At 47.6% G+C, this 26,538-nt stretch overlaps 1 protein-coding gene across 3 annotated transcripts in view; it reads left to right on the top strand.

Annotated features, from left to right (window-relative positions):
• The window catches only part of RNF157 (ring finger protein 157), a 96,704-nt gene that overhangs the window by 55,908 nt on the left and 14,258 nt on the right, over positions 1–26,538 (top strand). For all 3 annotated transcript variants that reach the window (XM_045985608.1, XM_045985607.1, XM_045985609.1), the window contains exons 3-12: positions 13,165–13,253; positions 17,396–17,542; positions 17,994–18,111; positions 18,542–18,608; positions 18,887–18,930; positions 19,304–19,351; positions 21,691–21,762; positions 22,260–22,419; positions 22,569–22,681; positions 25,403–25,641. In XM_045985608.1, the coding sequence (XP_045841564.1) occupies positions 13,165–13,253; positions 17,396–17,542; positions 17,994–18,111; positions 18,542–18,608; positions 18,887–18,930; positions 19,304–19,351; positions 21,691–21,762; positions 22,260–22,419; positions 22,569–22,681; positions 25,403–25,641 (1,097 nt within the window). The remainder of the gene's footprint in view (positions 1–13,164; positions 13,254–17,395; positions 17,543–17,993; positions 18,112–18,541; positions 18,609–18,886; positions 18,931–19,303; positions 19,352–21,690; positions 21,763–22,259; positions 22,420–22,568; positions 22,682–25,402; positions 25,642–26,538) is intronic.

Raw genomic sequence — 26,538 nt, 5'->3', positions numbered from 1 at the left:
TTCATGGGGCTTCATCTTACTGCATTTCGCCGATGTTGAGTTTTGTTTTTTGTTTTTTTAAAGATTTTATTTATTTATTTGACAGAGATGCAGCAAGAGAGGGAACACAAGCAGGGGGAGTGGGAGAGAGAGAAGCAGGCTGAGCAGGGAGCCCGATATGGGACTCAATCCCAGGACCCCGGGATCATGACCTGAGCTTAAGGCAGATGCTTAACCACTGAGCCATCCAGGCGCCCCAGATGGTGAGGTTTTTTTTTTTACACATTGAAGGTTTATGGCAATCCTGCACTGAGCAAGTTCTAACAGCATTTGTTCCCTTCATGTCCCATTCATTTGACTCACTGTATTGCAGGGGGTCTGGCCATGAACCCGCACAAATCTGAGGTCTGCCTGCATTTGCAACCGTATTACGGGTAGAATTCTCTAAAGAAGATGGAGTTATTGTGGCGCCTGGTTGGCTCAGTCTGTTGAGCATGGGATTCTGTTTCAGCTCAGGTCATGATCTCAGGGTCCTAACACCGAGTCCCACCTCGGGCTCGGCACTCCGCATGGAGTCTGTTTGTCCCACTCCCTCTGCCCCTCCCCCTACTGTATCTCTCTCTCTCTCATAAATAAATAAAATCTTTTTGAAAAAAAGAAGATAGTATTATCACTAATGAAAATCACAAGTGATCACTAATGATCACCAATATTTTCATAGCACTGTATGAACCTTAAAACATTTCTTATTTGATTTTTAATTACCCTTGGAGATGGACGAGGGCTGTAAATCCCATTTTACAGATGAGGAGACTGATGCCCAGAAACGATAAATTACTCCCCCGAGGTCTCACTTATCAGTAAATGCAAGAATCGAGGCCTGAAACGGGGTCTTTGGTGTTGCCCTCACTTTATCAAATGGTCTCATTTCTATTCTCTAGTCTTAGCTCCTAGTTAAACTTAAATTTTTAAAAATTTATTAAAAAACACTTGGCGGCGTGTGTTTTCTAGTTACTCTGTGAACCCTTTTGGTGCTAGCCTGCCACTTAGCCTGAGGGGCACATAGGATCCCCAGAGCCATCATGGGCCCATTCTATGCTCTTCTGAAGACCTCACTGATGTATTCCCTCCTATTTCTGTCTTCTCCATGTTCTGGTCTAATCACTCTGAGTGATACGAAGACAACTGCAACATGAATTTTTTTCCCCTCAAGTTTGTAATCTCACAGGAAGATCAGACACATGCACACACGGGAAGGACGTGATACACGCCTTGTACAGTTTCGCAGAAGCTCTGAGAAAGGAACTTTATGACATAAGTTTGCTGACTTGGAAAGTGCCTCTAAAACACTTGAACTTGTGGTTTGTTGGTTAATGCCGTTTCTTAACAAACCAGCACACAGAGATCTGCTGTGGTACTCAGCAGTGAAACTAACGCATCTGTGTTGTAGGAATTTCCTCGAAATTTCTTTGAAACCTACTGGAGCTCAGTGTACACTCTCACCCCTGTTTCCTGTTGTCCTCGGACACGCCGCCTTACGGGAAACTATGCTTACTGCTGTTGCATTTCAAAGAAAAATTTGGTTAATTTTTTTCAGATTTTAAAGAGAGGCATAGTGGCCTTAATTTATAACAAAACTGTTCTGCAAATTCTATAAAAGTCAAAGGTTCCTGAGTCCAGTAACAGTCATATTCAGACTAGTGTCCCCAAGAAGCACCCTTATTGCCCCTGAGACGGGCTTGCCAGGCCCATCAGGGAAGGTAGCAGCCCGGTCATTACAGAAGTCAGGCTCGAGAAGGCAGCACGGATAAACGAGCTTTGTGTAAAGGTTGTATCAGCAAAGAAGAAAACATAGCCCCTAGCCGTTTTTCTGTTTATTCACGTTTTAAATGCTGGAAACACCACGAGTGTGTATCCTCAGCTAACCTGTACCTTAAAATATATTTAAAGGAAAGAGCAGAGCACGCGGGTGGCCTGAGCCCTTCACAGAAGTAATGATAATAATAAGAACCCGTGGGCGGAGGTGACGGTCTATAAAGTTATTTCACAATTAATAGCTAAGCCATTGTCTCTCGGTCCTCTAACCTCCCCAGATGCTGGGGCTGGGGCTGGGGCCCAGGGGGGTCCCATTTCTCCAAGACCCACAGTGCCCTGCCAGGCTCCGCCAACAGGGGGTGCTGGAAGGCGGGGGGGGGAGCAGAAGGGTCCCCCTCAGAAATCCAATAGGATCTGTGCCAAATCGGTAGATTGCTTTGGGTAATATGGACATTGTAACAATATCGATTCTTCCAATCCAGGAGCGTGGAACGTTTGTCTTCCCATTCGTCTCTGCCATCTTCAGTTTCTTTCTGTCAACTATACTTAAAAAGAAGAGAAATTCCGAGTCCCAGGTTCAGCAGGCGTCTGAGATCAGATAACCTCCACCTCTCCCGTCTGTTCCCTCAGCCTGGAGGGCAGGGAGCTGCTTCCTGAGGTCACTCTCTTTCAGCTCGGCGTCCCCTTCTTGTGGTTTTTTTTTTTTTTTCATTCTCTAATGCCCGTTGAACCAGTGCCTTATATTAAGTCCTATTAAAATAACCAGTGTGGTTTCTATTTTAATCTCACAAATTATGAGGTGCGAATAGGAAGCATATATTGCTGGTAAGGCCGTGGGGACTTACTGAGGTACAGTGATTTGTCAGGAATTACATGACCAGTACAGCAAGAGCCAAGACCTACACGTTCTACTGTGAGGTCCTCTGCTTTCCATCGCATCTTAGCATTTATTTCTCTTGCTGAATAACCTCTTACACAGCCGTGGTCCCTTTAGCCAAACTAAAAATTAGCATAGGTGCTTTACTGCCTTTTTTTTTTTAACTCCAGACTTTACTCAGATTTCTTTTCACAGAGAAGCCCAAACCAAAAAAAAAAAGGGGGGGGGATCAACTACTACAGACTTCATTAGGACCACACGAGTTTTTCCACTCATGTCTCTCTTTCCAATGCGAGATTCCACGTCACCTTTCCTTGTCCCATCTCCTCATCTCCTTTCATCTGGGGCGGTTTCCTGGTTTTTCCTTATTTTTCATGACCTTGGCAATTCTGAGGTGTACTGGTTAGGTATTTTGTAGGACTTCCCCTGGTTTGGGTTTTCGGGTGTTTTCTCGTGATCACACCAGGGCTGCAGATTTGGGGGAAGACTCCCAGGTGGTAAGTGCTCTGATCACCTCAGAGGTACAGGATAGCCCAGCTCAGTACTGCTGATGGTGACCTTGATCACTTGGTCAAGGTGGTGTCTGTCAGGTTTACCCACTATGTATCTTTCTTTTTCCATAATTTATTTGTTAGAAGCCAGTCACTAAATCCTTGCTGAACTTTTGACTTCCCACTTTATTAGGGAGGTATGCTTTTGTAACAGATTATTAACTAACACTTAAAGAATCTTTGTATTAATGGTCAAGAATTACAAACCTAGGAGTCAGATTAGCAATGTTAGGAGATGTGACCGTGTATTGCTTCTTGGGGAATTATTATCCATTGTACCATCTTTTGTCTTGTACCATGCTGAAACTTGGAACTTGGCTATTTTTAGTCTCAGAAAGCTTATGGTTAATGCCAGGACACCTATTTATTCTGGATGTACTGGAATTAAACCCCGACAGACCCTGAAAGGTGATCAGAAGCTCAGGGTCTTGATAGCTCAGGGGAAATCAGTAAAAAGAGGAAGAGCCCTAGAGACTCAATTGCTGAGAAGAGGAAAATTGGAGATGTTAAAGGATGTGGCTGAAGGAGTGGAGATTTGCAAGAATGGGCTGAGAGGGGACAGGTGACAGACATGGGGAGAGGCAGAGATCTCAAGTAGGAGGCCAAGGAAGGGATGGGGTTGGAACACAGAATGAGAGGGAAGCCAGGGACAAAAGTCGACCTTGGAGCTGGAGTGCATTTTGTCTCTGAGATTGACCTTCTGTATTCAGCCTATAAAGGTTAAAGCGATAGCTGCTAGATTTCACTATAGGAACACTTAAATGAGCTAAGGCTTTTGGATGAGCCAAGTTAGGCAGTTCAGTTGGGTTATATAACCTTGGGTGTTCACTGCTGTTAAAGGTGGCTGAAGAAGAGTCAGAGCTCTCAAAACTTCTAGAAGTTTAGCAGGGCAGAGTGGAGCAAGTGCCACCTTGTTAAATGAGCTGCAGAATCCAGATCATAGTATCAAGAACTTAGAAATTAAAGTTACCCTGACATACGCCATAAGTTGGTTTTTTTTTTTTTTATATTTTATTTATTTGACAGAGATCACAAGCAGGCAGAGAGGCAGGCAGAGAGAAAGGAGGAAGCAGGCTCCCTGCGGAGCAGAGAGCCCGACGTGGGCTCGATCCCAGGACCCTGGGATCATGACCTGAGCCGAAGGCAGAGGCGTTAACCCATTGAGCCACCCAGGCGCCCCTACGCCATAGGTTTTTACTGTATGCTCATCATATGGGGTTTCCAAATCTCATGGTTAGCTGAAGAAAATAAGATCTCAGTAGGGTTACTGACTCAGAGTAACAGCTTTCTTCCTAGGGCCGTATCGGCAAATCGGTAGCCTCGCCAAACTCAGCAGGCCTCACCAGGGCTGAGAACCCTGTCACTGATTGGCTTGTAAACGTACCCAGTTCTGCATTTCATACTGTTGTCCTTTTTCTCAAGCCAGAGCGTATTTTCTCTCCAGGAATATGAGAGGAGACTTGACAACTCTTATAATTAATTTTAGACCTTATTTATGTCATGTTAGAGTCTGTATATTTCAGCGGGAGCACAGAAGGACCCCTTTAACTTGAAGACCAGCTTACAGTTTTTTTGTTTTTGAAATAAGGAATGAAAAAGCCTTTGTTCCTCTTGCCCATCTTAGTAATTGGCCTGTTGAAAATGACTGGAAAACTAATACTTGGTGATATTCGATATTCTTTGGGGGCAGAAAAAAAAATATGTGTGGTATGTTTTAAAATACTTATTTCAACTAATACCGGTGCTTGTCTCTCTGGGCACATTCTTTACATACAGTGTCATCTCAAAATCCCGCACTGAGAAGTGGCTTCTTATTTGTGAGCTGGGTTATGAGTCTTTCAACCAGATGAAATCCGGAAGTCAGGCGTCCAGAACGGAGTGCTTGTCTGAAAGGAGTCGTCTCTCTGACCATTAGTCATTATTTACCAACTTGCTGGAGGGAAAAGATGACTGTGCCACTTTAATAAAAGCACTTCTTTTTTTCCCTTTTAACCCCCCTTAAAATTCTCTGGTGTCAAGCAAAATCCTTTACATCTAAAAACAGCTCATCTTCCGCAAGGTACTTTTATTTTAGAAGCACAGAATGAGTGGGTTGTGCTTTATCTGGGTTCTGTTGGGGGGGGGGGGTGTGGAGTGTCTTGGTGAGAGCTTTCTATCAGTGGGGAACTGAAAGTCAAGTAGGTTTCAGTTGTTACCAAAGCAGTACACAGCGATGGTCATCAGCCCAGATCTGTGTGATTTTATGGTGGGTGCTTTACTGTGCAGTGGATTTTTCATGCTCTTCTTATCACCTATTAGGGTGATTGGAGAGAACTGGTTAATTAGGAATAATCTCATCATAGGGTGTAAATATTTTGGAAAAGGTCAACGTTAGATGTGATGTCACATAGCTATGACATTGGTCCTGTGTGCTTCCTGCCAGGAGACCTTGCAGAGGAGTTAACAGACTATAAATAGACTGCTTTCTTGGATTGATTCCTTTGGTAACCAAACCTGGACGCCCGAAGCATCTTTGTGTTAAGGTCGTCTTGTGACACCCTCTTAGCGCCTCCCGCCCATCTTTGAGATGCGTGAGCAGAGGGTCTTGCCTGTTGGGAGCTCTGTGGTCACTCGTCTTTCTGCACTGGTGATTGACTCCCCAACGAGGACTGGATGAGAAATCAGTGCAAAGGGGTTTTACTGCTGTAAATATAGCACACTTGACGTTCTGGTCTACAGCAGGCACAATACAGTCTGCTCAGGGCTGCAGCTGGTTAAATAGGCAAATTTGTATTCATTTCACAGCGTGCAAGCCAAGACTAAACTGTTCTCCCCTGACGCTGATTTAAGAAAATGTTCTAAAGCATCACCAGTCTAAAAATACCCACTGGTAAGTCTTGGACACACTACACATCTGAGAAGAAGAGGGGAAGTAGAGAAAGCTGAGAAAATAAGCAGACATCAGATGAAAAGGAAGTGAAATTTAAATATAAAAGCCCTAGAATCTGTAAAAGAAAGCATTCATGTAGTGCTGTAAATGAGTTATTCATACGACCCCAGATGTTGGTTTCCATAGTAACTATTATTTGATTCTTTGGCACAAATATTACATATCTGCTAATATATAAAATGAGTACTTTTCTATTTTAATTATAGATTGTCTAAAATAATCTTTCTCTTTGGAAGCAGGGTTTCGGCATTTGGAGCATTTTCTTTCCTAAATAAAAACTGAATTAGTGCATTTTAATTTGTTTTTCTCCTCCACCCTTCACCCCCCCCCCCCGCCATTTTTCAGCCTTTTTTCCTATTAAGATTCCTTTTTTTTTTTTTTTTTTAAAGATTTTATTTATTTATTTGACAGAGAGAGATCATAAGTAGGCAGAGAGGCAGGCAGAGAGAGAGGAGGAAGCAGGCTCCCCGCGGAGCGGAGTGCCCGACGTGGGGCTCGATCCCAGGACCCTGAGATCATGACCTGAGCCGAAGGCAGCGGCTTAATCCACTGAGCCACCCAGGCGCCCCCCCTTTTTTTTTTTTTTTAAAGTTAAGATTCCTTTTAAGGAATGTTCATGGCATCATTGTTTATGATAGTGAAAACTAGAAACAGATCAAGTGTTCATTAGAGATTAGTGAGTACAAAACGGTAGGAAGTAGACTTCTTTAAAAACAACCAGGGCTCTTTGGAGACACGATCAGTTCCAGGTATGGAGAAAAACATGAGATTAACCTGGAGTATCTTGTGGCCCTAGAAAGTAAGGAAGTGCTCACAAAATGATGGAGGCATTGCAAAGGACAGAGTAGCCACCTGAGGGAGCCCCCAGTGGCCATATCTGGGCTGCCAGCCATATGCGTATGACCAGGCCTGAAGCTAATAGAAAATGTTAGCAAATTATATGTTTTTTAAAAAAGATTGTATTTACTTATTTGACAGAGAGAGGGTACAAGTAGGGAGAATGGCAGGCAGAGGGAGAGGGAGAATGAAGGCTCTTCGAGGAGCATGAAGCCCGATGTGGGGTTCGATCCCAGGACTCTGGGATCATGACCTGAGCCAAAGGCAGTTCCTTAACCGACTGAGCCACCCAGATGCCCCAAATTATGTATTTAAAAAAAAAAAACCCAACTTTTTATTGAAGTTAATTATTTTTCTGAATGACTGTAGTCCTTTTTATAGACTACTGGGAATTGCCCAATAATTTACAGCTAAAATAAGATATTTTATAACCTCATAGGCATTGTGGCCATATTTTCTACAACAAAATCTGAGTGCATCTGTTGGGGTGGTTTAACAAAATCTCTGAAATTAGAATGGTTTAAAAAATCTAGGACGGGGCACCTGGGTAGCTCAGTAGGTTAAATGTCTGCCTTCGGCTCAGGTCATGGTCGCAGGGTCCTGGGATCAAGCTTTGCATCAGGCTCTCTGCTTGGTGGGAAACTTGCTTCTCCCTCTCCCTCTGCCTGATGCTTCCCCTGCTCATTCTCTGTCTCTGACAAATAAATAAATTCTTTTTTTAAAAAATCTAGGAGGGGCGGGGCACCTGGGTGGCTCAGTGGGTTAAAGTCTCTGCCTTCGGCTCGGGTCATGGTCTCAGGGTTCTGGGATGGAGCCCCGCATGGGGCTCTCTGCTCATTGGGGAGCCTGCTTCCTCCTCTCTTTCTGCCTGCCTCTCTGCCTACTTGTGATCTCTGTCTGTCAAATTAATAAATAAAATATTTTTTTTTTTTTTTTTTTAAAGATTTTATTTATTTATTTGACAGAGAGAGATCACAAGTAGGCAGAGAGGCAGACAGAGAGAGGAGAAAGCAGGCTCCCCGCGGAGCAGAGAGCCCGATGCGGGGCTCGATCCCAGGACCCTGAGATCATGACCTGAGCCGAAGGCAGCGGCTTAATCCACTGAGCCACCCAGGCGCCCCATAAATAAAATATTTAAAAAAAAAATCTAGGAGGGGCGCCTGGGTGGCTCAGTGGACTGGGCCTCTGCCTTTGGCTCAGGTCATGATCACAGGGTCCTGGGATCGAGCCCCAAATAGGACTGTCTGCTGAGCAGGGAGCCTGCTTCCCCCCGCCCTGTCTCTCTCTGCCTGCTGCTCTGCCTACTTGTGATCCCCCCTCTGTCAAATAAATAAATAAATTATAAAAAAATAAAATAAGAAAAACCACACACACGCACACAGAGATTCGTTCATCCGTTCACCTTCCGGTCAGTCTAAACTTGCAGTTCCTCACTTGGCCACTAGGTGGCACTTGGCCAGTGTCACGCAAGTGTAACAGGAAACCGATGAACGCTGGGATAAAAGGCCAAAGAGGAACTTGCTTGCTCAGTGTTCAGGCAGAACCTGGATGGGCAGTCGCCTGGGGCCCATTGAAAGAGTTCATTTGGCTGAGCCTGTACTATACTCCTGTCCTGGACTTGAGGTGTTCGGGATTTAAATGATTCTGAGACTTGGGCTAATTTCAGTACAGACACAGCAGGCCAGTCCTGGGAGGGTGATGGCCCAGATACAAGCTGTCACAGCTCCGGGCCCCCTACAGACAGAACCAAGAGAGGGGGGCCTGCTCCCTCACCGAATCCCAGGCGCAGCACGGGACTCAGGGCAAAGTGCGGTGTGGAATGAATGGGTACGCATCTTTGTTCTTTAAACAGAGTTTCGCAGAGAAACCACTGTGTTCTAGAAATATCTATCAGTGCCACGCTTTTGAGCAGCTCAGCAGGAGGTGAGCGGCGGCCGCTTCTGCTGCTGTCAGTGCTCTCTGGCACCACTGTACCCTGAATGTAGGGTCGTGCCTTCTGCAGGCGCTCTTAGATCTTACAAGCGAAAGGGTTTTGTCCTGCTGTGCTCCAAGAAAGCTTTTCTCTAAGACCTTAGATACTCCAGTTAAAATGTGAAAGGAGTACGGTATTAGGTGTGCTTTTGTCTGAACTGCTGGCTAAGCATAAGGATGTAATCCGGAGTTGTGACTGGCTTCCAGAACCTGAACAGGATTTGGTATCTTTTGCAGTGAGAGGTTAAGTGTCAGACTCTCTGCGCTGTGCTCAGGCTCCTGGAGAACTCGCGGGATCAGAGCAGCGTTCCCTGCACGAGCTGAGGCAGCTGCCGTGGAAAGATGGGGACTTTGGAGTCAGTCCCTAGTTCTGGGTTCCAGTCCTGACGCTGCCACTCGTTAGCCCCGGATCTTTAGTAATTACACAAATCTTTAGAATCCAGTTTCTTTGTCTGCAAAATGAGGATGTTAGTCCTGACATTCTTCATTTATCTAATCAACCAACGTATTTTTGAGCTCCTCAAGGACCTGACAGTCTGGTGTGCACGGCAGACGTGTCTCTTAGTGTTGAACATATTAAATAAGAATGTATTTCTCGGGGCGCCTGGGTGGCTCAGTGGGTTAAAGCCTCTGCCTTCGGCTCAGGTCATGGTCCCAGGGTCCTGGGATCGAGCCCTGCTTCGGGCTCTCTGCTCGGCAGGGAGCTTGCTTCCTCCTCTCTCTCTCTCTCTCTGCCTGCTTCTGTGCCTGCTTGTGATCTCTGTCTGTCAAATAAATAAATAAAATCTTAAAAAAAAAAAAGAATGTATTTCTTACATTTATTCTTAAAAATATTTTATTTATTTATTTGAGAGAGAGAGTGCACACACACGAGCAGGGGCAGAGGGAGAGGGAGAAGCAGACTCCCTCACTGAGCAGGGAGCCAGACGTGGAGCTCGATCCCAGGACCCTGCAATCGTGACCCGATCTGAAGGCAGATGCTTCACCAACTGGGCCGTTCAGGTGCCCCAAAGAAGAATGTATTTAAACTGAAGGTGGTGGGGTGCCTGGGTGGCTCAGTGGGTTGAGCCTCTGCCTTCAGCTTGGGTCGTGATCTTGGGGTCCTGGGATCGAGCCCCACATCGGGCTCTCTGCTCCGCGGGGAGCCTGCTTCCTTTCCTCTCTCTGCCTGCCTCTTTGCCTACTTGTGATCTCTCTCTGTCAAATAAATAAATAAAAATATTTTTAAAAATTAAAGAAAAGAAACTGGAGGTGGAGGGTGGTGATGGTAGCATGACCTGTGACTATACTGCAGGCCGCGGAACTGTGCTTAACGTGCTGAAGGTGAACATACTATGTGTATTTTATCACAATCAAAGTGAGGTGAAGAAGTACGTACCTAAAGAACCCAGCCTGATCCTGGCACGTCGTAGATACTCAGTAAGCATCTGCCGAGTTAGGGAGTGAATGGCGACAAGGAAGGACCAAACAGAATTTTTTTCTCCCAGATACAAGTACCGCGACACAACTAGGCCAGTCAAGAAAAGATGGCCTTTTCGATCTTGTACAAAACATGCCACCACCAGGCCCACAGATGGAGGAAGACTGCCAGGCCTTCTGTAAGGTCAGTCCTGACTTCTTGCCTCAAGCTCAAGGGGGCCTTATGGAGTGCCTTCCCGCGTCTCAGACACCATTCTGGGCCACAGAAACTGAACAGCCTCATGAAGGATATCTGCATGCAGTTTCTGGAATTCTGTTTCACTTTTCAGTAATGAACACAGGCTTTAGGTAAAGACTAGTGCACAAGGAATAAAGTTTGATCTGCTCGGAGACTAATGGACCAGACCTTCAAGGTCAGTACCTTTCTGACAGAGAATGGAAGCTCCAGGATTATTCCAAGTAGAAGACGAAGAACTCTCATCTTTCTTTTTCCCTTTCCTTTTGTTTTTCTTTTTTGGGGGTGGGGAAGGGTAAAGAATGAAAGAAGAATCATCTTTTCTTTTTTTTTGAACTCAGGTAGGATTTGTGGATAACTCCCAAGTACCTGTGTAAGTGAGTATGATTAACTTTGCTACTCCAGAAAAAAATTTTAATCCCAAAGTCATTTATTTTGGCTTTAGAATAGACTAGCATTTGTGTCGGATTTTCTTGCCTAATTACTTTTTGCTTAAGCTTATTTTAAAATTGTTTTAAATTCCTTTAGTGTGACAGCCTAGGAAAGTGGGGGGAGGGGAAAACGGGCCACAGATAGGATCTGAACTGGAAACTGCAGCTTTCCTATAGAAAAGCCCCCTCATATGCTGCCAGTGGGAGAGCAAAATTGGAATCAGCTTTCTGGAGAACCATTTGGCAAAATATTTTTTAAAGTCTTAAAAATATGCTTACTCTTTGATCCAGTAATTCCACTTCTAGGAATTTGTCCTAAGGAAGTAATCAAACAAGCACGCAGAAATGGAGGAACGAGGCCCTCACCACAACATCTGTATCGGCAAAAAAAGAAGAAAAAAAGTGTAAAACCAATGGAAAACATGGAATACGATGGAACTGATTAAATAAAAGATGTCCCTTTCTCCAATGTAGTCATAATGTTGTCTGATTATAGACTTTTGAAACATTTACCACATCTTTCCAAGTGAAAAAGAGAATAAAACAGTGGGCACCGTTTGAAACCGTGCCTAGACACAGAGAAGGGTAGGTGAGTAGATGGCCGGATGGGAGGATGGACGCCGATCTGGAGAGACACATCCTACAGTGTTCGCTTTGGTATTGCCAAGCGGTAAAATTGTAGCCGATTTTGTATTTGTGTTTTTCAAATTTTTTGCTTGAACATACATTACTTTGTAATTAGAAAAACAAACAGTCCTAGTATTTTAAAAGAATATATGTGTAGTGTATCAATGAATAAGGTCAGTGTTGCTGTATAATACCCGCAAGGTGGGTGACCTAAACACGCGTAACGTAGACTAAATGTGTTTGCTCCAGCGTCTCATTCATGCAAGTGAATTATCAACAGTCATACTGAACACATAAAATCAGATGTACCTTAGGTTAAATTATGTTTCCCAAGAAAAAGAACCACATTCAGCAAAAATATGTGAAGGTACAGTTAGGGGATCATGTGGGTGTCCTATTTCTGATCCCAGCGCTGGGAGGTAGACACTCCTAGAACTAGGAGTACTGCAGTTTCGCCAAGCTACAAAGACTGGCCAGTGGGTTTTCTCAGAATTTTGTGTAAAAAATGTTTATTGCCCAGGGCGCCTGGCTGGCTCAGTGAGTTAAGCCTCTGCCTTCAGCTCAGATCATGGTCTCGGGGTGCTGGGATCAAGTCCCGTATCGGGCTCTCTGCTCGGCGGGGAGTCTGCTTCCCCCTCTCTCTGCCTGCCTTTCTGCCTACTTGTGATCTCTGTCAAATAAACAAACAAAATATTAAAATAAATAAATTAAATTAAAAATTTAAAAAATGTTTATTGTCCAGATAACAGTAGAACAATACTGACAGCGTTTAAAAATCATTCTTAATTGTGTGAAAGCAAACCCCACTCAAGTCTTGTACTGTGTCCCCCTCTGTATCTCAATTTCATCATCCACAACTCCCCATCTCAATGGGGAAAGAGTGAAAGCCTAAGGTAAATGACAGACAATCATAAACCTTTGATGACCCCGAAATAGCTCTTTGCTCCCATTTTCAGGAACTCTGCTTTACATAACCAGCCGCGGGAGAGTTGGCTCTTCTCTGTGTGTGGCCTCGGCTCTGTACACACAATGGGGTTCTCTTTTATTTGCAGTTCCTAAATGCCGAAGACACCATGTGGCTTCACCGAAGGAAAAAACCTTGCAGGTCTGGCTCCCTGTTGTCTCGGGTCAGATGGAAAAGCCTTTTGTGATTAACTCGGCCGCAGTGTGTCCTTTGGTATTTGGAACTTCAGGAGGAGTTTTTATTAGCTATCCATATTTTGAATGCTGACTCAAATAAGCTGCCTACAGTGGAAAAAGCAGATAAACCTAGGCCTTTTGACGCCAAATCGAATCCCGGTTCGCCCCCTGGCCGTGACCTTGAGCAAGCTCACTTAACATGTCGGGGCTCGGTGTCCTCGCTCAGTTAGGAGAGTTGTGCCTTCCCATCTCACCTTGAAAGGCTGTTCTTTGTCAGCCCTGAAGCTTTATGCCGGGGGGACAGTTACGCATCTCTATAAACACACTGCCTTCTCCCACTTTGTTTCTGACAGTTTCCTTACGCTGCCCCGCCTCCCCAAGAGCCTGTAAAGACTCTGAGAAGCCTGGTCAACATCCGGAAGGACACGCTAAGACTCGTAAAGTAAGTTCCCGGGGGGGGGGGGGGGGGGGGCTCACCCAGGTTCTAGGTGCAGCACAGCCAACTGCCCCCAGAGACTTGGGAAGCAATTTCTGCCAGACGCAGAGTCTGATCCCCCGGGGCTCGGGGACGTGAACCCCTCCCCCGGCAGTGACCGAGCAGTCCCCGTCCACGGAGATTAGGTCTCCCCACATCCATATTGTTCAAAACTTGGCGTCTGTGTTTGTGGAGGACTTGTCCCTTTCCTGGAAGCAGTCCTTATTATCCTTCTTTTACGATTTTTTTTAAAAAAGAAGAATTATTGAGGGAAAAACTGAATTTTGCAGCTGTTTCAGCTAGCCTAGGGGAAAATGGGATATTTGAGGTTGGAATATAAAATCCTTGTTTTACTGCTTACATTTACTCGTCATCTCCTGTGTCCTCCCTCTGAGGAACTCGTAGTGCTGATTGGTTAATCGTCATCAATATTAATTCTCATCAACCTTTGCCTGCTCTGTGCCATCCCTAAGACAGTGTAATTTTGACACCGTTGCTCGGAGTAGCAGGCCAGTCTACTGAGGCTCTCGCTGGTCCCCTGGGAAGACAGATTTGGCAAGGGCAAATCACAGGTCCCAGATTTCTCTAAATGGACAAGGAAGATTCTGTCAGTCCTGTTAGTATTAGGAAGTTCATTCCTCTCAGATAATTGTTTTAATATAACTTCATGAAGGTATCACTCACATACTGTACCATTCACCCTTTGAAGTGTACAGTCCAGTGGTATTTAGTATATTCAGAGTTGTGCGATCATTACTACTGTTGAATTTTAGAACAGAAGAGACCCTGAGCTCACTAGGGGTGCATCCACACGTCCCCCGAAACCCTCTTCCGGACCTAAGCAACCGCTAATTTACTTTCTGTCTTTCGCTCTTCATTTTTATATTTCATTTGTCCCTGAAGTTTTGACTGCTTCCCCAACTATTCCCCCAGCCCTGGAGTCCACCCTGGGGACCAGGCAGCCATGGAGGGAGGTGCTCTGCCGGGGAGCTGCCCGCAGCTGGGCCTCCCCCTCCCTGGGGCCCTTCGCCCTCCCTCGGGGGACCCCGGCGGCTGCAGAATGGATTGAGGCTCCCAAGGCCAGACTCTGCACCTTGTTTCTCTCTCATCACACGTGGCTGTGGCTCAAGGGCCGGGGCTCCAGCAAGTGCCGTGCTGGGAGGCCCTAGCTGAACCCGCCTGCCTGGAAGCCGAAGGCCAGCCTGCTTCCCAGCTCTTCCCAGCTGCCCGCAAGTACCGCGCTCACACTCGTCCTGGGGCTTCAGGCTTCCCACCGTGGAGACCGCACCGCACTTCACCTCTCATGGCTGTTGTCAAGGTTCAGCAAGATCATGGGAAGAAAAACGCCTGCTATTCAATAACCGTTAGACTGAAGGGTGTTCTTGCTGTTTTTCTGAGATTACGGGAATAGGGTAGATTCTGAGTCACAGACGTCCAGGGAAAGATGGATGATTGAACATCGTTTGCTTCCAGTCAAAACCCACCAGTAAGAGCATTGTTTAAAAGCTTAATACAGAAGGACTGGGGGAATGGGAAAGGAATACCAACAGTGTGGTGTAGGGACGAGAACAAAGGCAAGTGTTAAATAACTTAGCAGGCCACGGAGGTCAGAATCCCGAGTGAGCAGAAGGAAAAGCTGATAATCACCCACTTAAACTGTTACCCCCAACGGCTCAGGAACTGGCAGTTCCAGGAGCTCTGGACGCCGAGGTGGAAGGCGAAAATGAAGACGATTGGTGGGAAGCCTGCTGAAGGGGCATCAGATCCCCTCCTTTATGCTGCACAGCCAGAGCTGCCCTCCCCACACCCTGGCCGAAGGCTGGCAGATGATTCTCAGCGGAAGAGTTAAAACACAGACTCTGGACTCGGGGGACCCAGGCACAACTAAGGTTGAGCTCAGTACTAAAAATAGGGGTTAAGTGAATTTAGGTACACTGGATGTTGAACCCTCCAGCCTGTCCCCCTCACACCTTCTGCTCCCGGGCCCTCGTCCAAAGAGAGGAACATTGTCTCTAAGGAGTAGGACCCTCCCGGACAGGAAGACCAAAGACACTGGCTTCGGGGATTCCTCCAAAGACCCAGATAGGGTCCTGGGGAAGCCCAGGGTCCCCAAACCACACCGTGCACTCAGAGTTCCAATCAGTGGTCTTTTTTTTAATTTGACAGAGCATAAGCAGCGGGAGAGGAAGAAGTTGGCTCACCGCTGAGCAGGGAGCCTGACGTGGGGCTCTATCCCAAGACCCCAGGGTCATGACCTAAGCCAAAGGCAGACGCTTAACCAACTGAGCCACCCAGGTGCCTCTGGGGTTTTAAATGTCTTAAATAGGAGCAGACAACCAAAGATTCTTAGATGCACAGGAATGCCTATAATATGAAAGAGGCAGAACAAACCAACAGGAAAAAAAAGACTCAGAAATTAAAAAACATAGTAGCAGAAATGAAAAAGCCAATGGAACAGAAGAGGATAACTGGAAATACTCCAGAAAGTGGGGCAAAAAAGGTTGAGATACAGAAAAGAGGAAAGATACAAAGAATAGAGGGCCAGTGGACAAGGTCCCACATGCAACTAATGGTTCTGGAAAGAGAAGAGAGAATGTAGAAGGAAGGAGATCATCATTAACGACTGAATAATTTAAGAAAACTTCCCAAAACCAGAGGGCCCGAGTTTCCAAATGGCAGGGACCACCGGAGCGCCCAGCTCAATGGATGGTAAGACAGAGACGGTACATCAGAGGAAAACAGGATCAGCGACTGGAAGGGCTTCTTCTTGGGAGCAGCGCTAGAAGCTGAGAGATAATGCGGCAACGCTCCAGATGTCTTTTTTAGGAGTATTTATACCCTAGAACTCCTTATTCAACCAGACTTTCAATGCAGTGTGACTGGAGAGGAAAATCTCTCGAAGAGTTTATCCCTCCAGCACATCCTTTTCCAGGAGGCTAGTGGAAGAGGGGCCCTGCCGCAGGGAAGGCGTACCCCCAGGAAGAAGGCAGGAGATGTGGGAAGGAGGTGGCGGGCCCTCCCCAGGGTCACGGGGGAGGCTGGTTCCGGGAGGCTGTGTGCAGGCTCGGAGGGCCTGGGGTCCAGAGAGCGTCTCGAGAAGACGAAGCGCACGGAGCTCTTGGTGCTTTTGAACGTGGAGAGAGACATGTCACCAGCCAGCAGAGGACTAGGGTGTGGGTGAGTGAAAAGGACATAGGACACTGAGCCACTGAAGAAGAAAATGAGCCCAGACTCCAAGAAAAACTGACGCAGGACAATCAGCGACCGCTCTGTGGCTAAGACGATCATGTTAATATAAACCCAGTAATGCAGACACGAAGGTGCTGAGCTCCCGGAATCATGATGTGCACAGTCGGTGGGGGGATGGAGCGTGTGTACTTATATGGGGCCGCTCAAGGAAAGAGAAAGAAATCCTGGCTCCCGTGGTAGGAAGTCTATGGATAACACCTGAAACTGAAGTCAAGAATCACACAAGCAGGGGCGCCTGGGTGGCTCAGTCGGTTAAGCCGCTGCCTTCGGCTCAGGTCATGATCCCAGTGTCGTGGGATCGAGTCCCGCATCAGGCTCTCTCTCAGCTCAGCCGAAAGCCTGCTTCTCCCCCACCCTCTCTCTCTCTGCCTTCCTCTCTGCCTACTTGTGATCTCTGTGTCTGTCAAATAAATAAAATCTTAAAAAAAAAAAAAAAGAATCACACACGCATGTTCTGTAGGAACACGCAGGTAAATGCCAAAACGGTCAGCTGGAAGAGGCAGAGATGGTCTCTGAAAAGGAGGAGGGGGAGGGGTGGGACTTGCTGCTTTTGTGACAAGCCTTGTGGAAACCGTGTGAGCAGAAACTTCGATTACAGTAAAAAGAAAAACAAAACAAAAGGGGGTCTGGCCAATGCCCAAGTGTTCACGGTAGCACTATGAAGTATCAGACACCACTGAAATGCCCCCCGTAGTGGTCATGAGGGACTCAGCCGTCGTTGGGAATGAAGACTGTGGGCGTAAGTCTATGACCTTGGAGAGAAGCTCATAATGTAGTAAGTTTAAATACCTGTGTGTGTGTGTGTGTTTAAAAATACTGATTTGCTCTCCCCAAAGCGCTGAGTCTTTGTGGTTTCCCAGGTGTGCGGAGGAAGTGAAGACCCCTGGAGAAGAGGCCGGCCGGGCTAAGATGCACTACAACGTTGAGTTCACCTTCGACACGGACGCTCGGGTGGCCATCACCATCTACTATCAAGCCACGGAAGAGTTCCAGAATGGGATTGCCAGGTGAGAACGAGAGACCAGGTGAGCCGCGTCCTCCCCAGACGAGGGTCCGCACCTTCCCCGCTCGCCCGTGGAAGAAAACCTTCTTCTACCACGAAGTGAAATCTGGCTCCTGAACTTGGGTTTTCTTCTCCAGAGCCCCATCTCTTCACCTTTTCCCTTCAAACTGTGCCATCGTGTGCCGTGGCAGGGGGCAGCGGAACCTCTCATGCCGTCAAGATGCTATTAAACATCGATTAAGCCGCCTTTCTGGGGATGGTGGGTTGAATGGATAAGTTTAGCGGCATGATCGAGCAGGAGCAAAGGAAAGAGATGATGAAGGAAGTATTTTCTGCCCTATCCTTTTCTGTCCCTAGAGCCTGTTGATGTTGAGACCAGGCGTGGGACAGAGGAAACGGTCCCTCCGTCTGGGCTAGATACCGACTTTCGCTCTGCTCCCCTCTTTGCTCGACAGCTACATCCCCAAAGACAGCAGGCTACGGTCGGAGACGGCGCACTACAAGCGCGGGGTCTGTCAGCAGTTCTGCCTGCCCTCCCACACCGTGGACCCCTCCGAGTGGGCGGAGGAGGAGGTGAGCGACCTCTGCGACCAGGCAATGGGCTGCTGGGCAGAGGCACAGGGACAGGGACCTAGGGCCTTGTCTGGACTGCATCCAGCAGGTCCCCTCTCCCCCGTGCTTGGAGGCCACGCTGTCCTTCAGCCCTGTGACTCCTTCACACCCTTAAGATAGACCGAACGCTGTTAACTTTTCTGTTCCAAAGCAGCCCATTCACCTCAGATACTTGGAGAAAGCCAGGAACCCGCAAAGTTAGACGGTTTCATAGCCACAAGGCTTTAGAAAGAGACAGTGACCTTCCACGGGACAGACGCATGTGGTTACGAGATTGAGGAACGAGAGCACAGACGAATTAATGCCTCTTAATGACGTCTCCCCCCCCGATGGATTACTGTGTCATTTCAACATGCCAAGTCCTTTTTTTTTCCCTTTTCTTTCCCGTTAGCTTGGCTTTGATCTGGACCGAGAAGTTTACCCTTTAGTGGTCCACGCCGTGGTGGACGAAGGAGACGGTAACGGGCACCTTTTATCTTCTTCCGCTTTACACGCTGCCCTTTGCCGGTGCACGAACCACAGGCCCTCTCCGTGGGGCCCGGACAGGTGGTCCCTGGGTGCCTGGGTCCTCAGGCGGGCGAGAGCAGCATGGATTACAGAGTGTGCCCCTTCTCACAGCCCGGAGCTCGGTTCGCCGGGCGCAGGGACTCAGGGAAGGTAGAAGGCCAGCGAGGGGTGTTGTGGGGCTTTCTTCCTCATCCATGTGCCTTTATTTATCTTTTTTTTTTTTTTCCAGAGTATTTTGGCCATTGCCATGTACTGCTGGGCACTTTCGAAAAGGTGAGTAACTTTACAGGGCCTCACTTTATTACGTTACCTGGCTTTCGTGTGGGGTCTCGGGCAGCCCTGGTTGCCGCTGCCTGAGTTGCAGCAGGATGGGTCTGGCTTGGAGGCTGTGGTCAAGCTGGAGGAGCCCCACGCCGGGGGCTGCCCTTGGGTCTGGTGCCAGCCCCGTACCAACTCACTGCGCCACCTGCAGCTCTGAGCCCTCGGTTTCGTGTTCTTAAAATGGAAAGATCACACCGGATACTTGGAAGGCCCCGTGGGTGTGAGGAGTCTGTAATCCCACGCGTGTGTACTCGAGGGCAGCAACCAAGAACACCTGTGCCTTCTCGCCCTCCTTCCGGGTCATAACTGACCTCTTTCATTCCAGCACACGGATGGAACTTTCTGCGTCAAGCCCCTCAAACAGAAACAAGTGGTAAGTCTTGGCAGCCGGGGCTCCTTGGTGTCCCCCACCCTTCTTTCTTTTGATCGCTCTCTCTCTTTTTTTCTCTTTTGCTAAGCACCCTTCTTTCTCTCCCACTGCCCACCCCTTTTTTAATCAAAGAGAAGTAAAAAAAGGGAGTACTTTTGTGTGTTAGAAACTCCTTGGGTGGCCTGAAAGGAATACTGATTTGGGGTGTCTTTACTGTTCCAGAATTGTTGGTGTTGAGGCGGCCATTATCTGAGCAAAGGACTTAAGAAATGAAAGGACAAGATTTGTCTCTTGACATTAGGTTTCGGGCGAGTTCTTTTTATTTAAAATGCCAGGGTGAGAAACATTCCCAGCTGAAGGATAAAGTGTTGGGGTCCGATTCAGAGCCAATTAGGGCCGCTTAATTCATCCCACCACTGCTTTTCTAAATCCCAAGTTTACTGGCCATCTGCCCCCTTCCCAGAATGACCAGCAAGTTATGTGTATGTCTGCTCCTAACCCCCACTGGGTCCCAGGACTTTTTTTTTCCCACTTTTGCCCAAGTGGAAGCAGAGTCAGTGCGGAGGGGAGTGAGGAGGGGAGAATGGGGTCAGGGGCATTGGCAGGACCCCCTGCAGGTGGGTGATAGAGGTCTGAATTCTGTATTGTTCATTCTTGGGGCTTAAGTGTTCCCCCCCTTCATGAGATCAATAGCAGTCCATAACACCTGAACATAAATTTGTTGAAAATATCCTTTCCAATTTAATCGATCAGTAAGTTGAAACAAGTTTTAAAAGGCAGAGGAGAGAACAGATCCTGAGCCCAGGACACTGCCTAGGAAGGCCAAGCCTTGGTGAGTTGGCTCACGGGGAGGCCTCGTTCTCCAGGACCTCTAGAAAGGCTGGGGTAACTGAAGGTAAATGATTTATCTATTTTCCTGTTGCTAACTTGACATTAGCAACAGACTCTCAAACTGGAGAGTGGGTATGAAATCAGTGACAGGCTCAGTCTTAGGGGAGGGGATCAATAGGGGCAGGTGAAGCAGAGGGAGGTGTGGGCTCACACAGAGAGACAAGGGAAGGGACTGCTTTGGCCCTGACATGGCCCAGGCTAGGGCAAGTGGGCACTGAAGTTGAGTTTTTTTTGTTTTTTTTATTTTTTTTTAAAGATTTTATTTATTTATTTGACAGAGATCAAAGGTAGGCAGAGAGGCAGGCGGGGGTGGGGGGAATGGGGATGGGAAGCAGGCTCCCTGCTGAGCAGAGAGCTCAATGCGGGGCTCCATCCCAGGACCCTGAGACCATGACCTGAGCTGAAGGCAGAGGCTTAACCCACTGAGCCACCCAGGCACCCCTGAAATTGAGGTTGTAAGGAATAGGGCCAAGAGGGCTCCTTGGCCATGTGGGTGGTGGGGTGGCTCGTGCAGGTGGAGGGGCTCAGTTGTCTCCGCTTCAAGATCCTACTGTCTTTCTGTCTCTCTTCTCATGTTTTCCCTTCCACTCCTCCCCTTGCCTGTTTCTCCTCTTTCTCTGTTCCATTCTTTAATAATAAAAATAATAATATTTTTAAAGATTTATTTATTTACGGGGCACCAGGGTGGCTCAGTTGGTTAAGCGTCCAACTCTTGATTTCAGCTCAGGTCATGATCTCAGGGTGGTGGGGCCCAACCCTGCGTCCGGCTCCGTGCTCAGCGGGGCGTCTTCTACACATTCTGTCTCTTCCTCTTCCCCTGCTCCTCCCCCTGCCTGTGTGCTCTCTCGCTCTAAAAATAAATTAATCTTTAAAAAATAAAATCTTTTTGAAAAAAGATTTATTTTAGGAAGAGAGCGCGAGGCGGTGGTGGAGAGAGAAGCTTTAGCAGACGCTGTGCTCGGCCTGGAGTCCAGTACGGGCTCAATGTCGCCACCCTGAGATGGTGACCTGAGCTGAAGCCAGGAGTCAGGTGCTTGCCTGACTGCACCACGCAGACACTCCCCATCCCTTTATTTTTGTAATGTCCGCACTTCTTGTCTATTATGTAGCCAATGCTTTAATTTTGATGCATAGGCTTCCATCCTTTTGCTAGTCTCTGCCCTTCTGCTTTCCTGTCTGTGACCTTGAGCTGCGGTACACGAATTAGTGTTGCATTCGTGAACTTTCGTGCTCCCTCTTGGGCAGAATGGTGGGTGGATTAAACATTTGGTTTTCGTTTCCCTGTCAGAGGGAAAACGTAAGTAAATAAGAGCACCCTTTACTTGTCTAGGCCTTTGATTTTTTTCATTGTGAGTCAGTAGCCCCTGGTTACCAGAGAAGGTTGAGGGACGAGTTCCCACTTTCTCTCCGTCCAGTCAGCCTGCCCTTGAACTTTGCTGTTTGCTCTTCAGGTAGATGGGGTCAGCTACCTCCTTCAGGAGATCTATGGAATCGAAAACAAGTACAACACACAGGATTCTAAGGCAAGTTCTACCCCAAATTCTGAATGTGCTTTTCCTGGGAGGCAGAGGGAGAAACGCTCCGGTGAAGCTTGGATCCAGGGAGTCGGCGTGTCGAACTCTGGAATCAGTTTGGTCCCAGGAGGGGATTTTCTTCCTCATTCCAGATGCTTATGCTTATATTGCTCTGGAAATGAAAAGCTTCGGCAGGTTTGGATGAGTCCCCCTGCAGAGCCCCGGCTGCCCGTTACCGGGCTCCCCTGCCGTGTTCCTGCATGGCCCCCCGCCCTTCCCTGTGTCGCTGCCCCGACAGTCTGATCCCGGAGGACGGTTGAGAGAAGCAGCTCCCAGAATAAGGGAAACCCAGTATGCGAATGCACTCGCTAAACTGTCAAGTCCGAAGTAAATGTAGGATACGGTTCTCGCCCCTCGTCTCCGCTCTTCAGGCAAGCTGCTCGCGAAGAACAGAGCGGACACGAATGTCTTTGCGTCACTGGCCACGTTTCTATCTCCCGGGACAGGTGGCTGAGGATGAAGTGAGCGACAACAGCGCTGAGTGTGTGGTGTGTCTCTCAGACGTCCGGGACACCTTGATTCTGCCCTGTCGTCACCTCTGCCTGTGTAACGCGTGCGCCGACACCCTGCGCTACCAGGCCAACAACTGTCCCATCTGCCGACTGCGTGAGTCCCACAGCCCTAGGCCGAGACCCGCCAGGAGGGTCTGCAAACTGCCCGCCCCTGGGAGGGGGGGACTGTGGTTTCAGCCCGGGCTCCCGTTCTTCCCGACTCCTGTTAGCAGGATGGCCCGGTGATCTGTTCCCTTCTTGTAGCCTTCCGGGCGCTGCTTCAGATCCGGGCCATGAGGAAAAAATTGGGCCCCTTGTCCCCAACCAGCTTTAACCCCATCATCTCGTCCCAGACGTCTGACTCAGAGGAGCATTCGGTGAGTTGGGCCGGGCACCGGGGCCACCCAGGAACCAAGCGCTCTGGTCCCCTCGCTAGCACGGTGCACCTTTCATCCTTCTTTACCTGACTTTGCAACGAGTAATTAAACCTTGGCGCGCCGCAGTGTTCAGTAAGCTGGCTGAGGTCACGTTGTGTTAAAACCAACCAGTATTACTGCGGAAAATTGGATACTGATCATTAAATCCCCCTTTTCCTCCCTGGAACTCAGCATCGGGTTAATATTTACCCTGCCTGGAGCAGTCTGCTCACAGCCTCACCCTAGTCGGGAGCTCCCCCACCACAAAGCAGGAACAAGGGGGTGATTGTTTTGCATTTGAATACAATTTACTATGTTTATCTGAGTCCTTGAAGGAGGTAACTGTTTTCCTTGATCCCATTTCACGGCTCCAGCAACTGGGAGCCAAGTGGATGACACACTTCACTTCCGCATCCCTGTGAAAAGAGATGGTGCTGGAAGGCAGCCTCGAGGCTGTGCGGTCCTAGCAGACGCCATCTTCAGACTCACTCTGGAGTGGAGGAGAGCTGTCCTTCCATACGTGGTCTTAGGGTAACTAGTTAGCTATTTAGGGAGGAAAAATCAGCTTAGCACTTCGCTCCTTACCAGATTAACAAATTCCAGACGGAGTCACTCGTTAACTGTATTAACACAAAACTACATTAAAGCAGAAGCGAAGCAAACCAAACATTAAAGACTGAGAATAAATTCTAGGTGATTCTTCAGTTGGCTTTGAATGGGAGCGCACTCTCCAAACTGAAAAGCAGAGGAACGCTACAGAAAAAAAAAAAGTGTAGATTTTACCACATGAAAATATTAAAAGTTCAAATATGTAAAAAGAATTAAAATTAAAAGGCAAACCATGAATCATTTAAGGAAAAAAAAATGTCTTTACAACGTTTATATCAGAGAGAAGTCTGATATCTTTGCCGTGGCTCCTATGAATCAAACAGAAAATAAATGGACAAAGGATATTTTTTAAGATTCTCAGCAGTGGGGAAAAAAGTTAAGATTATTAAAAAAAATCCTCAGAAGAGGATGCTTAGCTGGTTAAATACTTTTTTTTTAGTCAACTATATTAAAAATCTACAATATGGGAATTAAAATGAGATACCATTTTTCACCTTTCAGATTCGAAAGCTTTTTAAAAGAGACTCCATGGCAGTGGGGGTTGGGGGCATCTGGGTGGCGCAGTCACAGTCCCTTAAGTCTTTGGCTCAGGTCAGGATCTTGTGGTCCTGAGAAGGAGGCCCCATTGGGCTCAGTGCTGAGTGAGGAAGGAGTCTGCTTCAGACTCTCCTTCTCCTTCCCCCTCCGCTCCTGCCCCCCCCCCCCCACTCACTTGCCCCACACGGGCACTTCTGTGTGCTCTCTCTTAGATAGACAGATGGATGGATGGATGGATAGATGGTGTGAGCACCTGGGTGGCTCTGTGGGTTGAGCCTCTGCTTTTGGCTCAGGTCATGATCCCAGGGTCCTGGGATCGAGTCCCGCATCGGGCTCTCTGCTCAGCCCGGAGCCTGCTTCCTCCTCTGCGAGGTGCTCCCCCCTGCTTGTGCGTGCTCTCTCTCTCTCTCTTTCTGTGTCAAAGAAATAAAATCTTTAAAAAAAGAAAGAAAAGAAAACCATTAAAATAAATAAATAAAATCTTTTAAAAAGGGAGAGAGACTTCATGCTGGCAGAAAAGCAGTTAAAATAAGTTCTCTGTATTGCTTATGGGAGTGTGACTGGAAGGGTCATTGAAGAAACAAAACAGAGTAGTGGTAAGTACAAGAGCCTTAAAAATATTTATATCTGATAATCAAAGACCCAAGAATTTAATATCAAGAAGACAATCCGGAAAAAAAAAGGGTTTTGTGGGAGCATCTCTCTTTTGCTGGATGGATTCTCCTCAATTCACAAATTGCTTAATAAAGCCAATTGAATCTTCAAAAAAAAAAAAAAAAGATTTGTGCACAAGGATGTTCCTCAAATGTGGTTTACAGGAGGGAATGTTGGACATAGCTAAATCCCCAGCACCAGTAGAAGAGGTAGGAAATGTGGACCCTGTGAAGGGAAATATTTGTTTGCTGACGTAAGGGGATATAAAATTGTTATTTACAGAGTGTAACTTAGTAAACCATACAGAGAAAAAGGTTGGAAGAAAGTATACCAGAATGGTAATGAAAGTTTTACTTTGGGGGGCGCCTGGGTGGCTCAGTGGGTTAAGCCTCTGCCTTCAGCTCAGGTCGTGATCCCAGGGTCCTGGGATTCAGCCCCACGTCGGGCTCTCTGCTTGGCAGGGAGCCTGCTTCCCCCTCTCTCTCTGCCTGCCTCTCTGCCTGCTTGTGATCACTCTCTGTTAAATAATAAATAAAATCTTTAAAAAGAAAAGAAAGTTTTACTTTGGGCGATTTGATTATTGATTCTTCCTTCCCCTCCCCCTTCTTTTTTATCTTTATGTATTTTTCAAATTTCCTGTAATGAACATATATTTCCATTACAATAAAAAAATAAACACTGCTTAGAAGTCCATCTGTAAGCAGAATCTAGGAATATGTGTTTCTTTGACATTTTCTCATTCTTTGGCCTCTTCTACAGACGTTCCGCTTGCCAGACCAGATGTAAAAGGAAACATTTTTTCAGTGTAGAGCAAGGAACGCGATCCTGCCATAAAACAAAGGGTACTTAATTAATTTTTCAACCTGTCTCTGATTCCCCTAGTCCTCAGAGAACATTCCACCAGGTTATGAAGTGGTGTCTCTTCTGGAAGCCCTCAACGGGCCCCTCACCCCATCGCCCGCAGCCCCTGCCCTCCACGTGCTTGGAGACGGCCACCTGTCGGGAATGCTGCCTGCCTACGGCAGCGAGGGCCATCTGCCCCCCGTCAGGACGCTCTCCCCGCTTGACCGCCTGTCTGACTGCAGCAGCCAAGGAATCAAGCTCAAAAAGAGTCTCTCCAAGTGAGTGGTTGGTGCTCGACTGTTGTTGCCCCGGGTCCCTGGTGACGTGCTTGCACTCTGTCTTCCCCTGCTCAGTACTGGCTCCTGCTCTGGGTCCCCAGGCCAGTGTGGACCCTCTGGGCTGTTCCCAGAGCTTTTCATTTCACAGAAGACTTGGGGCTAACGCTCAGGTGGAAATCAGGTGGCATGTGGGTGCTTAGGAGAACCCAGACGGGCAAATCTCCTGTGTTTTTGGTGGGGGGAGGGGTGTAGGGAAGAGGACATCCCTAGGGTCATTGAGGCCCGTGGGGAGCATCGCTTAGTCTAAAGACTGAAGGAAACTTGTGATCTGCACCTGTACTCCTAAGCATTTAAACCCAACTAGGCACAAGTCATGAGAAACTTTCTGTGGCAGAGTTAAGGAGTGTGTATTATAGATAAAAATATTGAGATCCTAGGGGCGCCTGGGTGGCTCAGTCATTAAGCATCTGCCTTCAGCTCAGGTCATGATCCCAGGGTCCTGGGATCCAGCCCCGCATCGGGCTCCCTGCTCCGCGGGAAGCCTGCTTCTCCCTCTCCCACTCCCCCTGCTTGTGTTTGCTCTCTTGCTGTGCCTCTCTCTGTCAAATTAATAAGTAAAATCTTTTAAAAAAGAACATTGAGACCCTAAAAATATCACTGGTTTTTCCCTGGTTCGGACACAAGTTATTGAAGGAGTCAAATGTAAAATGGAGATTTTCTGACACCCAGAAGAGCTCTCAGTCCCTCCCCAGGGCTCTTGCCCACCTTTTCCTCCTTCTTAAGACCTGGGTTCCGCCTCCCCTGCTCCTCTTGTCCCCTCCCCTTCCCTCTGGGCCCGCTCCTCTTGTGGAGTCTGGCTAACAGGGGTGCAAAGGCTCTTCTCCCTGGGCTCTTGCA

This window comes from Meles meles, chromosome 18 (assembly GCF_922984935.1).
Source record: "Meles meles chromosome 18, mMelMel3.1 paternal haplotype, whole genome shotgun sequence".
Classification (NCBI taxonomy): domain Eukaryota; kingdom Metazoa; phylum Chordata; class Mammalia; order Carnivora; family Mustelidae; genus Meles; species Meles meles.
Note: the sequence above shows the minus strand (reverse complement) of the source record. Positions and strands in the feature narration are given on the sequence as shown.